General features: G+C 34.5%; 1 protein-coding gene across 1 annotated transcript in view; it reads left to right on the plus strand.

The window, feature by feature from the left end:
• EYS (eyes shut homolog) overlaps positions 1–17,696 on the plus strand; it is a 723,503-nt gene that overhangs the window by 375,993 nt on the left and 329,814 nt on the right. Inside the window, 3 exon segments of the mRNA XM_066547467.1 lie at positions 9,638–9,762; positions 13,385–13,497; positions 16,763–17,015. Of these exon segments, the coding sequence (XP_066403564.1) occupies positions 9,638–9,762; positions 13,385–13,497; positions 16,763–17,015 (491 nt within the window).

Below are 17,696 nucleotides of genomic sequence, written 5' to 3' on the forward strand. Positions count from 1 at the left end.
ATAATTAGTTCTCTGTTCTATTAACTCTTTTACAAGTTAAGAAGAAAGATTTAGAAAGTTGAAAAAAAGAAAGATGAAAAGTTGCAAATCTTCCAACTCCAATCCTTTTTAAACAATCTGAATCTGTTTTGGGGTTTTACATGCAACATTCCTCCTGCATGCAGAAAGATGCCTTGCAGTAGAGTATATCCAGTTCAATATGCTGATAGGGTCACCTTTCCAAGGGGATAAAGAATAAATTTTTTCTGTTTCCTTCATTCCTTACAAAGTAAGGAATCATGTATCAGTTCATTCTTTCTTACATTTACCCCTGTGAGTATAAATCATAGGTAATTATACATTTATAATTATATATCAAATGTCTGATATCTTTAAACCAATGAGACGCTCTTGTAAACCTATGATAAGATCTCATGTTAGTGAAAATATGAGCCTGTTAAAAGTTAACATATGGATAAGGTTCCAACCTTGTGGTTTGTAGCTCCTGTTCTAAAAGAAGTTCTCCAAAAGAATGGCACTATGAATTACACTTTTAAAATTCATTTTACCTTTACAAAGATATCCAGTATAAACTAATGATGAATATGGAGAGGTTCCTGACTATCAGAACCAGAATGTTTACAAGATCTGAACTTGGGATTCTTGGACTATATAGGATACTGCTCTTTTCAAATTAATTTTTCACTAATAACAATAACTATTTTCATACCACTATAAATTACATTAATAATGGAATGATTTCTCCCATAATCTAAGAAAGACAACAGAAAGAAAAAAGATATATCTTGTTATTTCAGATTATAGATCTGTAGTGGGGACTCTGATTCTGAAATGATAAGAACAGAACTTTAGATGAATAAGTGGGATACCCTTTAAAACAAAATATATACTCAAGCGTCCTAATACTATTTTTTTCTTTTTGATTTCTACTGAATATTCTTTAGATTAGAAAAAACATTTCCTGACCACCATGGAGAGCTATAATGTATTTTTACTTCATTCTATGGGAAATTTTTCTTCAGAGTAAATAAACTTGCTTCATTCTAGACAGCACATCCAAGGAGAATACAGAGGAGGAAAAGGTAATAAAAAAGGCAATATGATATGCTATACTTGTAGCCTGGGGAAAGCTTCATTGTCAGTGTTCTAAAATTAACAATCACAGCATCACCTTTGGGAAGGGTTTTAGAGATAATAATCTGAGAAAAGCTCTCAGGAGATTTGTGTAAATTCCTTAGTGGCTGCTTTCTCAAGTTCTCTCCATAGAAACATGCTTCATCAGGAGAAGAAAACTTCAGTAGTATTAGTGATAAGGCAGCTGACTCATATTGCTTTGAACTCAGAGCCATTTTTCTTAGGAAGACAATTAGTTTAACCCATTAGTGAAACCACAGTACCAAAAAGATTCATGCTGATCCAACATAGGATCCCAGAAATCACTGAGTTCACACACATGTGCACACAGAAGTCAATGTTCTTTTTTCTCTTCTCAATTTTTCAGACTCCAAGAGCAGTAGAGCACATATTTATTTATGTATGTATTTATTTAACATCATACACATTGATTGGGTTGTCTGCTGCTTCATCAGCAGCATCCACACTCTTCAGACTAGATGGATGATCACACAGCAGATAATCTACTTTCACGTGATACCTTCCTTTTTTCAGTGTTTCTTAAGGAATTCCTGCATCTGGGTGTAATATGATAAAAACCCAAAATCTGTAGCCAGTAAAACCTGCCAGTGACTACCAAGCTAAACTCATTTATATGACCTGTCCAGCATTTTTTGTGTTCATTGAAGGCCATGGTAAAGCTCACTATGAAAGTTGTTTAAAATGCATGATGCAAAGCTTGGAATAGTGGAAGGTTTGAAAAAAAAGATTTCTCAGTTGAAGTGATTTGCCTATAAAAGTTAATTCTAAAGCAATGAAGAGCTTGGCCATTATTAGATAATTACAAAAACTTCCTCTCTGACTATTCTATCAGCTTCAAAGTAACACGCCCATAGCTATTAATCTCACTTTTAATGAAACAAATACAGCAAAAGTTTCAGTAACCTGACAGATGAAATGAGAATGCTATAACAGATTCTACTGCCAATAGATTTTTAAATGAACAAGTTCAATGGTATAGTAATAAACTGTGATATTGTGAGAAATAAAAGAAAAAACAAACCAAAATAACTCGTGAGAATTATATTTTATAATTCTGCTTTAAGGTTTTTTATTGATTTTTCAGTTTTTACAGAATATGTCTTAAGTACAGATCAGTTAATGAGTAAATTCATGTTATATTAGTGTTTTCTGAGATAGGTTCCTTACCAAGGTTCTGGCAAACCCTGAAGAGGCCTTGTCTTAATTGTCATAAACAGAATTAATTCTTGAGGTAGGAAAATAAATTGAGAATTTCTCTACTTACGTAGAAATCATTGAAAAACACAGAACCTTATAGTGGCTTAAACTTGGCTAGTTACCAGGTGCCACCCAGCTGCTCTTTCACTCCTTCTCAGTAGGATGGGGAGAGAAAATAAGGTGGAGAAACTCCAAGGTCTAAATAAACACAGTAGTTACAGGCTAAAAGTCTTGACTTGGGGAAAATTTAATTTATTGCCAATTTCAAATAGACTAGGATGGTCAGGAGAAAAAAAAAACCAAACCAAAAATAAACCATCTTTGCTCCAATTTCCATCAATCTCTTTTGTAAAGGCTTAAGTTCACTCCTTTTTCCCAACTCCTGTATTTCTTTCTCCTTTCCCCAGGTGGTTTAGGGATAATGAGGAATGTGTTGTTGTGGTCATTCATTGTGTAACCTGATGAGAGTACTGCACATATATATGAATATATATTCATTTATGAGGCAAAATTTTTTTATGTGTGTATTGAGCTAATATAGACAGGCAGATGTGTAAGATAAGAAAAAACAACACACATAAATTAGAGCAACTAATTTGAAAGAAATAAAAAGATCTGAACATTCAAAATTTTATGAACATCACATTGTAACTTTCAAATCAGACATTTCATTTTTCAAACTAATGTTGATAGGGCCAGGATTTTGGTTTGTTCTTGTATATCTTGAGAGAAAAAATCACTTAAATAAAATGATGTTTGGTTTTTTATATTTTTTTCTGTGAATAACCCTACTTAAAAGGGCAAAAATGATGCATTGGCTTCCAGTAAATTGAAATTTACTATCCAAAAGGTTAGCTGTTAGAGAGTAAAGTATAATAAAGACTGAATTTTTTATTTATCACTCTAGAAAAATTCCCCCCTGCCAAAAATTTAAAGCTTTAAGAAATCATATTATAATGGTAGATATATTTAAAATTAATCAGTGCTCTTACTCATTTTTTCTTTAAAATTAGAAAGGTTCTGCAGAAGTTACAGTGCTAATACTTCTCATGAAGGTCGTGCCTCAGTAGTGCTAAGGGTCACGTATTTCACAGGAAATGTCTCTAATAATTCTGAAGCTGGTTAAATTATCTGGTTTTCCTTGCTCTTCCTTTTTTCCTTTCCAAGCTGGCATATGAACATCGATTAAATTAATTATAAGGTCCATGTTTGATCGATTTTTCACTTCTTTAATTTAGACAGTAAAACTTTCTATCACATTTGAAGTTAAGAATTATGATTGAGATAATAGACGTGTGATTCCACTGGAAGTTAAAAAGGAAAAAGTTGCTTTGCAAATGTCAAGGCACCTTGTGATCCAAGATGATTAAAACTAAACTGTTTGCTATATGAATCCCAAGGTGCTGCTATATCTCAGTGTCCATGACATTTAGCCAGTGACTTTTCATAGCTTGTTAATAATGTATAGCAATCCAGTGTAAATTTGCAGTGACAAATCTGGCCTGTTACAGTAGAGCAGTTAACTAGATTTATTTTGGACAGAAAATGCAGATTTAGAAAAAAAAATCATGACTAATGTCAAAAGAGATTGCACATTTACAACACAATTTTAGCTAAGGCATTTGTTCAGGAGATGTGCTTTTCACATTCATCTATTATTCTGCCCAGCATCCTAATTATCTAACCTGGAGGTATTAGCAAAACATTAACAAAGTCATCAAGGTTAACACTCACAAAGAAAAACTGATGTCTCCAAAAAATTTCATAGTGTGGACTGGTCCACAAAATTTATTGATTTTACCAGGTTGACTGAGTCACATAAGCAGGTAAAGGTTACAGCATAAACATTCTCTTCTAAGTACAATTGCTGTTAATCATTGCTCCAGATAAACCTAATAAACTTCTGTGTTGTAGAAACCATGTTTTTTCTGAACCTCATATCTCACTGATGCACAAATTATTCATAAGCTGTAAAAGGTCACAAGGCAGATGAAGAAAGAGAGGGAGAGAGAAGGAAAAGGGTACAGGTTTAAAAAATGGACTCAAATGATGAGATACAAAACAGACTCAAAGAGCAGTGAGTTACAAGAGGATATAAATCAATGTTGTAGAGAAAAATGTGGCTGATGTTTGGATTTTTTTAGATTTTCTCTGAGGCTGAAAGTATACTAACAAAGAAAAAAAATTACTGTGACTGTAGTAAGAATTGTCATAGATCAAAATCCTTCATTTAATTCTCTCTTTTCAGTCTTTTGTTCAGCCGTTGCTTTGGCATATGCTCAAATTAAGATAATTACTCCTGATAATGATTGATATAAAGGCACAACATAAAAGGGATTATATTTGCACCACAGTATGTCAGCATCTTATATGAGAAAAAAAAATCTGCGGGGAATGACAGAAAAGAGAAAAATCTTTGTCAACATCCCTATAACTGGTCATAAATAAATTGTGAATACATTATTCTTACAGCAAATGAGCACCATTTTTTGCTGCCTTTCAGAACAAAACTATTGATCTTATGTTGATCCTCCTGTAAGTTTAAAAGCTCAGACTTCCCAGTGCACTAGCTTACTTTGTTAGGTAAGCCCTCGGAGATATTTGCTGATAAACCTAGATATGTATTTACTTATAAAGACATACATTGTTTTCTATTAGATGGTAATCAACATACAAGATTTGCAGTGATCATACCTTCATATGAAAGCTATCTAAAAGCCTCTGGGGTTTTTTTGTAGAATGTTCATATCCCAAACAACACATAGAAATATGTTCCAAAGTGTTTCAGATATGTTTACTGCTATTTATAGAAACAAGAACTGTATTTCATACCTACTTAAACTTTCTAATATCATTTGTATTTAAATTCTGCTGTTTCTGTCCCTTCTAATGTTCTAGAAGAAATGACAAAAAGGAAGTAAGAATGTGGAAAGGCAGAACAAAAACACTTTTCTTTTTTTTTTTTTAGAGGATGTGGTGGTTTGACAGGAAATGTGTTTTTTGGGATGCTGTGTTTTTGGCCAATGGATATTCAGACTTTAATATTGGCATTTAACCTGGCCATTGGGACATGGACACGCCTCTGAGAACACGGGGTTAAAAGCAGAGCTCTCTCCTGGGAGGGTCTTCTTGGGTTTCCGGCGGGAAAGAGTTCGGGTCTCTGCCCCGGCCCAGCTGCTGGCTGGGCAGGGGGAGGGGAAAAGCCATGAGGCCGAGAGAGGTAGGCCTGAGCCCGGGGGTGGAAGGGTGGAAGAGAGAGAGAGAGAGACACCGGGAGCCATCGGGCAGCCCCCCCTGAGAGACACAGAGAGAGAGAGAGAGAGAGAGCCGCTGCCTGGGACTGTAACCTTGAGACTGGATAAACATGGGCCTGCGCCGGCAGCACGGCTGGGACGGAGAAGAGGGGGGGCGTTCAGCCGGCCGCTTGTAGGAGCTTTTAACCCCTTTTCAGAGAATGAGAACTTTACAGATCATTGACCTCTCCTGGAAGATAGAGTGGAAGATGAGGAAAGAAATGTGCAAGTGTGAGAGAGGTCTGGGCGAGTGAGAAGTAGTGGAAGAATAGAGAAGAATCCTAGTGGGAAGAGATGATGGAGTGGCTTTTGCTGGACTCTTTTTGTATAGCCATGGACAGACCCATGTTCCTTGTGATACAGAGACTGCATTCTAGGGGGAGGCAATGGCCACAGAACCAAGAAGGTTCAGTGTTGATGCCCCTCGGCCCCAGGGGGTGAAAAAATATAGGGGGGACAGGTGTCCCAAAGGAGAGATTGTGGGGACAGGTGTCCCAAAGGAGAGACTGTGCCTTTTTTGGATCGGGACAGAACATCCTTAAAAGACAACCCTAGAAGCAGCTCTGGTCCGTGTTCAGTGGTGAGAGCACTGGACATGAAAAGGAAGAGGTCACGATGGCAGATGTACTCCGGGCGGTGCCACGAGTGACACAGAAACACACGAGGCTTCGACTGTGTTTCCAGGGGAAGCCCATGGTACAAGAAGGACTCCTCTCCTCTTGATGAACTGAGGATTGATTGTCTAAAAGGTGCTGCTGGACCGAGAGTTGGTGATTTGAGGAATAAATGTATTGTGTTGGAAATTTGGTGGGGGGAGGAGGAAATGCATTTATGAAGTTTTCATTTTCCCTGTGTGTGTGTGTTCCTTTTTATCTGTAGTTGTAGAGGAGTTAATAAAGTTCTGGTTCTCTTTTCCCTAAGTAAGAGCCTGCTTTGCTTATTCCTGGTCACATCTCACAGCAGAAACCAGGGAGAGGGTATCTTCATGGGGGCACTGGCATTGTGCCAGTGTCAAACCATGACAGAGGAGTAGATATGAAGGAAGGTGGGAGTGAATAAAAGGCTAAGAAATAATTGGAGTGCTTGTCAAATCCTAAGACAAGTTAACATCATTAAAACTCTTAATTAAGTGTAAAGTTTATTGCAATTTTGGGAAATTTGTGAAAGCTGCTGATACTAAGCTGTTGTTTTAGCTTACTTTTAGTTGCTTCATAATTGCTCAGAATAATTTAGTTAATAGCATGGCTGTCTTTGCAGTGATGAAGCATTTTTTATATCACATCATGCTTTTTAAACAGAGGTAAACTGAATACTGTGATATTTCAGTTTTTACCAAAAAAAAATATAACACATCAGTATGCTAAATGCTTCCAAAGTATTAGAATAGTAGTATTCTACTAATATTAGAATACTTTAGTATTCTAAAGTATTCTGTAAGTTGAATGCTTGTCTGACATTGGAAAAATGGCATCTTGTATATATTGATATATGTAAGACTTAATATACTGGATATCTAGGTGCTTTCATGGGTTTAAGCCTTTCATCTAAATTTCAATTTGAAAGCAAAGTCCTATTTGCAAAACTTTTCTATTTCTGGTGGTGCCACAATCACTTTATATGGTATTATAAATTTAATAAATATTTGGAAAGCTTGCTGTACAAAATAGGTTATTTTGCCAAACATTTATATGTACACACACATATATAAATATATATACTTTTCTACCTCAGTGAGAGTATGTAGTTTATATCTCATAGTTATATAGTTTATATCTCTGAAGTTTCAAGGCTTTGTAGAGCCTTGAGTGTCTGAAGTCTCAAGCTTTTCTGAGTAGGAAATTTCACAGAGTTCATCCAGGCTTTAACCTGCAATATCTAGCTGATTCCATACTATTGATTCTCCATGGGAGTTATAGCAACCTGCTCCACTAATCATTCTGGCTCCAAATAGTTATGACCACAGGAGATCAGTAAAGACTGTTCTAGTCTTTTCTGGTGTCTACTACTCAGCAAGGATACACACCACATATAAAAATGTGCCCCACTGAAGCACCAACAGGAGACTTCTTAAAAAGACCTTTTTTCAATGTTTGACTTTTACAGACTAAAATATCAAGCTCACACACATTAGATACACATAGATGTAGTTGTTCTGTCTAGATATTTTACATAATTGTACATTTTTTTCCCAGTTTATTCTGTAAATGATTTTTTATTGTTAAGATAAAATACATATAATAGCACCAAAGCATAAAGTTAAAGTTAAATTTAATTTAAACTGGCATAGTATCCCCTGTGTCTAGTTTACTTTTTCCCCTTGTAAAATATTGTCTCCATCCTTTTCATATCTGGGAAAATTTTCTCCCTTCAATTTGTTTTTTTTTTTTTGATCTTTTAATTTTCTTTTTCATTAATATGCTCTGTAGACAGTCTAAAAACAAAGGTATATGAAGAAAACTATTTAAGATTTCCATGAGCAGAATCATCCTCTGCATTTCTTATTCCACCAAGCATAGGAGAGTGCTAGGGTGATTAATGTTGGGCATGTGAAGTTGTGTTCTAACTACTGGGCTTTGACATTTACATATAGGATCAAAGGACCAAACTGTATCTTCGCAGTGAATTTTTTTAAATGTTTTTCAACCAAAAAACAGGTGGGCTTATGGCACACTCACTAAGGAGCATTTTTCATGCTTTTTGTCTCATATATTATGACTAGATATTTGAAAAATAATAGTGTGTGTTTCAGTTTATTTTCCAAGCAGTATGCCATAGCTGTCATCTGTAGTTAATGTAGACTTTGACAAATGTGTGCTGTTGTTATTTTCTTGGTAGATTCCAAATTGTCATTACCCAGAGTGTATTCCATATGAAATGAAACAAACATAGTCTAATAGTCACAGCAAAAGTAAACCAAAGTATAATTCCTGATACATAGTGTAATAATCCTTCAGGAGGTGTCTCACACATGTGTTTCATGGTCCATCCTCCTCTTTTGCTTCACAATCTGGAAAGCTAAGATAGGCACTGCAGGTACCTCATTCTAATTATAAATGTTGAATTCACTCAATGTAGCACCTTGAGGAGTAGGTGACATGGCTACTTGGATTTACTCAAAGGTGCTTTGCTAATGTACTCATCTCCCTCTTAAGTGAGACATAAACCTTTATGCTTTTCAGTAGACCCAAGACAACATACAAGGTGTGCATGACCCAGTTACTAAAAGGAGTTTTTGAAAACATTGTCTCATGTGAAATATATCCATGTACAACACATCTCAAAAGAGTAAGTTTTATTAATACCATTATGGGACCCTGTTTTTTAAAACATATTTGCATATATCCATAAAACTGTGTGTGTATATACACAAAGACATGTTTTAATAATGAGATTAGAAGGATTTTTGCACTTCATTAAACATCTTGTAAGTCTTGTAAACTATATGTTGAAATCATATGGAACTACTTTGATATCAGTTATCACATAGAATTTACAACCGCAAAAATACAGAAGAGTTTTTTTTTATGAAAACAAATATTTTATACCTACAATAATAATTAAAGCTTGGGTCCTGAAGATTAGCTTTTATGCTGTAATTTATATTTGATAGTACAAAGTTGTCAGCAGGCAGTTTTTCAAATATAGGCTGCAGTTACTTAGCTAAATTATTTTAGTAGACAATCTTCCAAGAGTACATAAAGAAAGGTTTGTATTCACCTTGATAGAACCAGTGCACTCTAATTGGGACTGTTATGCTTGATTATGGTCCACATGTGAAATTTTTGGACGGGTTTTGCCATCATAAATCCCTTACAAGATCAGCATGTATCACAACATGAAGCTTGGAAGTGTTACAGTAAAATACCTTGAAACAGAAAGTAATATATGATGTCTTATTAATGCACATATTTTAGACATATTGTTTCCACACAAGGTCTATTTTATATGATGTTTATGCATAGTATAACTCTTTGAAATGTTGTTTTCTTCAGGTGTCTTGCTGGATTTTCTGGACAATTTTGTGAAATAGAAGTTAATGAGTGTAATTCATCACCTTGTCTACATGGCTCAACCTGTGCTGATCATATCAATGGATACACTTGTAAATGTCAACAAGGTAACTGCCATATGACAGAGCAATCTTAAACAATGATAGTTTTGAATTATCAGTGTTACTAGTGAGAAAATTGGTAAACCATATCATGCTGTTTTGTTATATATGAACTATAAGCTGCAAAAATGCTATCTCTTTGGCAAGATTTTTGAATGAAATCTAAAGAGAATTAACTACTCCAGTAACCATATGAGAAAGCCTTCAAATTAAGGCCAGCTCACTGAGGGAGTCTGAAGTATTATCTAGACCCAGGTTTATTGTTTATGATCTTTACTAATGTAACTTACTGACTAAGTTGTCAAATAGTCACTGCTTAACAGCAAAATAATTTCACTACCTATAGAATGAGATTGACTGAGAAGAAATTCTGAAGACTTTAACTAAGATTTTCATTATTATCTTTAGTGTTGGTGTTGTAAGGCATACCTTATTGGTATTACAATACAAGATTACAAGTTTATTCTGCTGGCTGGGATTAAGAGAAATTTTTTTAAATATTATAAAGAGAATGAAAAAAAGGCACTTGCTTAAAAAGTGGGAACTGTTTCCTAATTCTGACGGAGATCAACTAAAACAGGTCTAGTGGTTTATGAAAATATAAGAGATTTAGTATTCATCAAAATATTTTACAAATATTTATCAAAATTTTATAAAAGCAAAGGTCACAGTCAGTCTGCATTGTCATGCAACCACAAATTTAATCTGTTCAGGACTACTTACAATCTCCTGTCATGTCTGCTAATAAAAAGCCATTTCTCAACATAAGTAGGATTTCTAATCCATATACATAAGTAGGATCTTGCTCCATAAATTACTCTTAAATTAAGAAATATTTAAGTACCTGGCTCCTGAAACTCTAATTTTTCAGTTTAAATCTACTTACTATTTTACTCACTTCCACTGCTGAATGATTTCTGTGATAGTACTGGAACGAGTTTTCTTACTGGTTATTTTAGAGATAATTTAGATATATTCTGGATGATTAATATTCTGTTAACCCATGCTATCTCCATATATCTGATCTAGTTACTTTGTGCCAAAATATGTTCACATTTTTGGTTTCAATTTACAAGCAAAAGCATGTTAGCAAACTCTCCTGAAGTTAAGTGACCATATATATCTTACACTTCTCTAGAGTCTTTCTACTCATTCTTGTTCTACATTTAAAAGAAAGCACATAGCAAATTGAATATTAATATATTTTGCTTTTTTTTTCATTCTGAATAATAATGCAGCTTACAAAACTATATGTAAGAGATCTTATTTAAAAAAGTATGGAAGATACTGAAGCAAATACATGCATGTGTATAATGAGATTTAATGAGGCAGTTTATTAATTTATTTAATTGATAATAAGGAATTATTTTCTGAAATAAAAGACAAATCTAAGTATCTTTGGCTTACTAAAGGCTAATTATGAGTAGGACTACTTTGATTACAGCTTAGTATTTTTTAACAACTTCTTTTAATGTCAAAGAGATACTTGATAATTCAGAAAAACACTATAGTTCTGATGTATGAACCAATGAGTGATTTTTTTAAATTTTTTTATGCAGAATTCGTGATAATAAAGATCTTTCTGATCTTAAAAAATCAGAGTCATGGCCTAACCTCAGTACTACATATCCACCTGGTACTGCATATGGCTATATACCCCTCCACCAATATTAATGACTTAAAAACTTAAAGATATATTTTTTTAATCATTAAAGTGCTTCACACAGAATACATTGCCAAGTCCACTTTTTCCTTATTTTTAAAGCTTATTAAAATGATACATCAAAGATATTTTAATCTAGACATTTAAAAATTGCTCAGTAGCTAAGAACTGAGATTGCTGTCTCTGTGCAACATGGAAACTCTTGGTATAAGTAGGAGAAAGTTCTTGGGGCTTTGGAACTCACTCCTACAGCTAACATGTTTTAAATACCTCCCAACCCAAGCATGACTGACTTTCTTTTATATTCCTTTTAATAATACCATGTGCTAGTAGGGGTGAAAGATCTGTAAATCACTCTTCCATTAGGTAAAAACACAGAATAAAAAACACATGCATTAAGTATATACATAATTTTTACATATCTTGAGGAGGTTTTTTAATTAATATGGTATTTTTCAGTGTTATTTAAGTCTCTAAAATGGCTGAAGAGATGAGAAGGCTACAGCTCTGAAAAGAGTTGAATTTGGAGAGGCAGGGGAACCTTTGAGAGGAGAAACTTTTTTCAAAGTTGCACATCTGAAGAAAGGGATTAGGAAAAAAAAATCATCCAGAGAGAAAAAGTAGAAATACCTAGGGAAAAAAAATGGCATTTTTTGCAGGCTTTGACTGTTCACATATAATAGATCTTATATTTCTCTTCTTAGCTTCACCTATAGAAATATGAAGCTGGGATTGGGGATTTTTTGGTCTATAAAGGCAACAATGGGAGACAACTGGGCAGATAGTCTGATAGACCCCTCAACAGATTCCTTGTTGTAATTTAATGAAATGGAAAAGGGATGGTACCAAGACTGAAATAGGAACAAGGCAGATGATTGCAGCCTTCCAAAAACCTCCAGAGAACAAAGTGAAGCATGTGGTGACAGCATGTGATACCAGGAAAGGGAATGGATTTAGCTCTGACAAATGCCTTTTGTAATGGATCATGAATTTTGTCAACTATTGTCCCAGCAGCAGTCCATACCCTTGGAATAATAGATGCACGTTCAGGTTCTGTGCCTGCAGCTTCAGGCTGTTCAGGTGCAGAAGCAGCATGGAGAGATGTAAACTGTGTTCTAACAGCACCTCAGACAGCTCAAAAGCAACAACAGCAGCTGTTGGAATTAATAGCAGGCTCATGGTTAAGTCTTTAACTGGGCAGGCTGCTCTTCTACCAGGGCAACTAAAGCAAGACTGGAATGTAACAGGTGAATCCATTTGATGCATACTCTGAGGCAAAGTCTGAACAGTGGCAACTAGATTTGCAGCAGCCAAGGACTGCTAGGGAGCTTGTGGGATTGTTGGGGTTTTTTTTAGCTTGTTTAGCAATAGTAAAATGGAGAAAAATCAAATCTGTAATGCGCAGTGGGAATATCATGGCAGAAAGTCGGTGCTCTTCATTAACTAGCCATATTTTCCAGAGTTCTGGGTTTGTATTTACCAAGCAAATGGACTGATTCCATTTCAACATAGCCTACAAGGAGCAAGTTTGAGACAGGCTTAAATTACATGACCTAAAACACAGTTTCAAGATGAGAATTTAGCCTCTAATTTATGGTGCACTTACTAATAAAGAAGATTTTAGTAAGAAATGTATATCAATAAAATATCCAGTAATCTGACTAATGAACTGTGAGAAGACAGAATCTCATAGAGTTCAAACATAAAGTATTTGCTCAGAAAATGTCCTCCTCATTGATCTGGTACAATAATCTCAGAGTTTCTCTTTTTAACTTTTTTTCCTTTACTTTTTTCTACTCTGAGAAACCACAGCCCAAAAATTTCATATTCTTCCCATAATATATATCTCCATATATGTGAAAATGGATGATAGTTACCCATAACTTTGTTCCATTGACACTCAGTAAATGGATGTAGATTTTAATGAGTTTCTTTGGGGTTTGCTTTGCTTTTTTTTTCTGACAGGATGGGAAGGCCTCCATTGTGAGTTGGATGTTGATGAGTGCATATCCAACCCCTGCATACATGGTATCTAGCCCAGCTTTGGTTATTCCTGTTTTTGCAAGCCAGGATTTGTGGTGAGATGCTGAAATTCTTTCTTATCTTTCCTTTTACCTGGCTGTTCAACACTGCACAGAAAATACTTTTTAAGCTTGCTCAGAATTGTTGATATACTTCTTGAACTAAACAGAATTAGAGAAGTGACTTATGCTTTGTTCAAGGAATTCACCAGGAATTTCTCCCTGTCCCAGTGACTCTTTGTCTACAATTTTGTAAAGTCTGTATTTACCATAAGGGCTTGGTAGGTAAATATGGATCTGAACAATGCAAATAATCTGACTAAATTTACTGACAAACTATCCTGAGAAGTAAAAAACTATCTCATAAAAATTAATAGCATTTTTGAAAGGTGGATTTTACAGAGTAGTATAGGTAACATTGATACTTCCCACAGAGCCTGGTAACTGCTGCCTTTTCGTCTTCTAAAGCAGATTGGCTTTCAAAACAATGTCAAGTAGTGATGAAGGATACATCAATTGAAGGCCATAGTCTTTTTATACAGAAAACAGTTTGATCCTTACGTTACAATAATCTCATTTTTTCCTTAAATATTCATGCTTATCTTACATGAACAATAGTAATGGAGAAGATCAGGTTCACAATTTTTTGTACCATTTATGTCTCACCAAAAACACCCCAAAAAATTTCTGAATACCAAATAAAACCACCAGAGAGAAAGATTAAAATCTGTTTAGAGAAATTATTTTTTCAATTAGTGCAAAATTTATTGGTACAAGTCAGTGTTGTGTGACACTGTAGAGACCAGAAGTACAAATAAACCCAAAAATGGGTTAGAAGGAGGATAGATTAATTGTTATTCAAATTACTCTTCTGAATGTTATCCTGGCCCAGGGAGTCTTTGATTTACTTATTGTCAAAAGTTAGAATGGTATATTTGGTGAGTTACCAGATGCTAGCTCTGCTTGTTTTCTTCCTGTTTTCTTCCCAAAGTATTCATTAACAGCTCACTGATGATGGAGCTAGATAGATATTTGACCCATGGGGGCACTTTTTCTATTAGTACATAGCTTGAGTATTAATTGTACATTATGTTGCAGAGCAGAAGGAAAAGTAGCAAGCCTTTGAAGAATCTGAAATTTAAGACGCATCATCTTTGCTTTTTATTCCATTATTCATCTTTCCATCTTCAGTGCCTCCAATTCCACTATGTTTTGGGAAGGAATATAAAAGTAAGAAAACACGGTGGGGGAACCACCACAGAAACATTTTTAAGATACCTATCTTCAGTGTCAAGGATAAGAAGTTATGGTCTAAACACCTCAAGAGGTATATTTGTTAGGTCCCAATGGGTTCTGATTCCTAAGCATGAGTAGGTATGGAGTGGAAACAGTAAAACTCACAGAGAAATAAGTATTCAAAGAACTCCAGTTACAGTTTGTATGTAAATCTTCTGTAGTCTGTGTCTGTACTGTTACCCAAAGTATGGATCATAAAGCATAGATTGTGAAATCTCTCATAAATTTTCAGAAGAAAAGCATAGTCAGTGGTATATGAAATAAGAGTTTACTTTTTAAGTGGAACCATCTATAGATATATACCTACTTTAAAATACAAATCTGCACAAGCTAAATGATTCCATCCCCCTGCATGGAAACTGTTAAAGCATTTATAGGCACTTTCAGTGCTATCAAATTTATCTATGGCTACTTAATGTACCCTTCATGCACACTGGAGGTTATCCACATCTGCTTTGTTTCTATGAGTCATAAAATCGTAATCAAATGCTCTTTGCCATTAAATGTAGTAGTCATAAAAATGTACTAATCTGTCACAGGAAAGTCAGAATGAAACATAAGTTCTATAGGATTAAGAACGATTATGAGCCTGCTCAAACTGATCATTTGTTCTATGTGTGGAATTAGAAAAGAGCAAGAAGGAAATGCATGGGAACTGACATATTAATTGGCCTGTTTTTCCTTTGTGCTTTGGAATACCGATGCAGTGAGTGATTTTATAAGATGCCATGATAGCTTGTCTGCTTGCCAAAACAAATTAAGAAGTTGATTGAAGCAAACATGAATGTATCAAAATTACTCAAAACCCATCAGTTTAACCTCTTCTGTTTTAAAACCCGAATAATTTATACTACTCGTAAAAAAAGTAATTTCAGTTCTCATGCCTGCATTTCTTCCTCTCTCTCTCTGTCCCTCCTATTGTTTCTTAATATCATAAATTAATGTTATAGAGTTGACAGAGACCTCATAAAATATAAGTTGTCCCAAGTTCTGTGTAAATAGTTAGCTATGTAGATATGAAAGACTTTTTAAGTATTTGTCTGAAGGAAAGTGTGTAATGAATACATGCTTTTTGAGCTCTAGAGAAGGCTTGGATTTTTTAACATGTGCCCCAATTGCAGGAGAAGATTCAGTTAGAAATAATATCCTGATGATATGTTGTAAGAGATGTATGTCTTCAGGGATGAAATGTACATATTTTAAATAGTTATCAAATATGTAGTATCCTTCTAGGATAGCTGTTAGCTGTCTCCCTTCACGTAGTCTATTAGTTCATTGCAACAGAAGTGAAAATAAAATGAATCCAGGTCTGACTTCAGAATATATTTATTTCACACTTCAAGAATGTATTTAATTCACATAATTATTCCTTGCCTTTTTTACAGACCACTGAATATGATCATTTTTGCTTTATTACTAGGGAGGATATTTCAGACTTCCCATGAATTGTTACTCTTGATGAAGAAATAGGAAATGAATGCCTGGTCCAATTTGAGACTGCCACTATATTTTTTTCTTTTCTAAGTGCTATCTGTTAATGCAAGGTATTAACAGGGAGCTGTGTGCAGATTTGGTGACAACAGACAACAAACAATGGACTGCAGTGTACAAAAGGAAAGAACATTAGCTTGCAAGTCAGAGCAAGTCATAGATTTTTAGTCAGCTAAGTCCTCTGTAAAAAGTATTTTTCAAACCTAGGTTCTACATGAAGATCATTATTTTAACCAGTTTTTAATACTGGTAACAATATTGTCTTTGATATTATGCAATTACAAGTCTGTAGAGAAATTATTTTCTTGATAATCAGAGTCAAAATGTTACTCAGTTAAAATTTAAAATATGCAACTATACTATTCTATTAGTTAAGGAATATTTTCCACATGGTATTTCCTTTTGAAAGTATAAACAGGTTAATATAAGCAAAAAATATTTTCGAATCAAAAGAAAGCAATAATTGTAACTAACATCACTATGAAATGTAAATTGTCTTCAAAAAAATGTCCTTTTTTTGAAAACTCTCTTTCAGGGACGAAGCTGTGAGCTTAATTACAATGATTGTCTTATACAGTCCTGCTCCACTGGGTTTCTTTGTGTTGATGGAATAAACAATATCACCTGTTTACCTACCGTGCCCCAAAGCAAGAAAATTCTCAGTGAAGTGGCTGAAGTGTTTCCTGCTGAAATTTTAGACAATGACCTTCCATCAGCACTGGCTGTGTCTATGGAACTTTGGTCTAAACATGTCTCTCCTGATTTACATGCAGGAGAAGTGTCCCAAGGTGAGTAGAAAGAGCTTCTGAACAATGCATATATCAAACTTCTTTCCTTATTAATGCTTCTAAAATGGTAAGAATATTGGAGATGTATTAATTTTAATTATTAAGATTTTTTTTATTTCATGTATTCCCTTCTATTTTTCTTGTATTTACTGCAACATCCTTTCTTAATTGCATTTATATGTAACTGCAAAATTACTCTTTTCTCTCAAAAGAATTTTTCCCACCATCTTTCACATCCAATAAGGAGAACTCCACTTTCATTTACCTGGGTTTTCAGTTTTCCAGAGTGTACAATTTCATATGCTTCATATTGTTCAGTAATCTGTGATTCTAATGCCAATCTTCCCTTCTTCCTTGGCTAGTCAGCAGGAGAGAAAGATAATTTGCCTTACTCCATGGGGACTTTGATTCTTTTTTCCTAGTTCACATGTTTTCTGAGTGCTTCTTTTTCTGTGCATCTAGGTGTTTTTAGACTAAAATACATATTGGACAAGCCTCTCAAAGTCTCTGCCATTCTTATTGTTTGTAGTGATGTTTTTGGGATGCCATAATTTGCCTATCCTGTTATATTAAAACATTCACAAAAAAGTCAAAAGTAACAGAAGTGCAACATTTTTTTATGAAGATTATATCTACATTGTGGCCTTTTCATTTTACTAAAAATAGTATTACACAGGCATT

Source organism: Molothrus aeneus, chromosome 3 (assembly GCF_037042795.1).
Source record: "Molothrus aeneus isolate 106 chromosome 3, BPBGC_Maene_1.0, whole genome shotgun sequence".
Taxonomy (NCBI): domain Eukaryota; kingdom Metazoa; phylum Chordata; class Aves; order Passeriformes; family Icteridae; genus Molothrus; species Molothrus aeneus.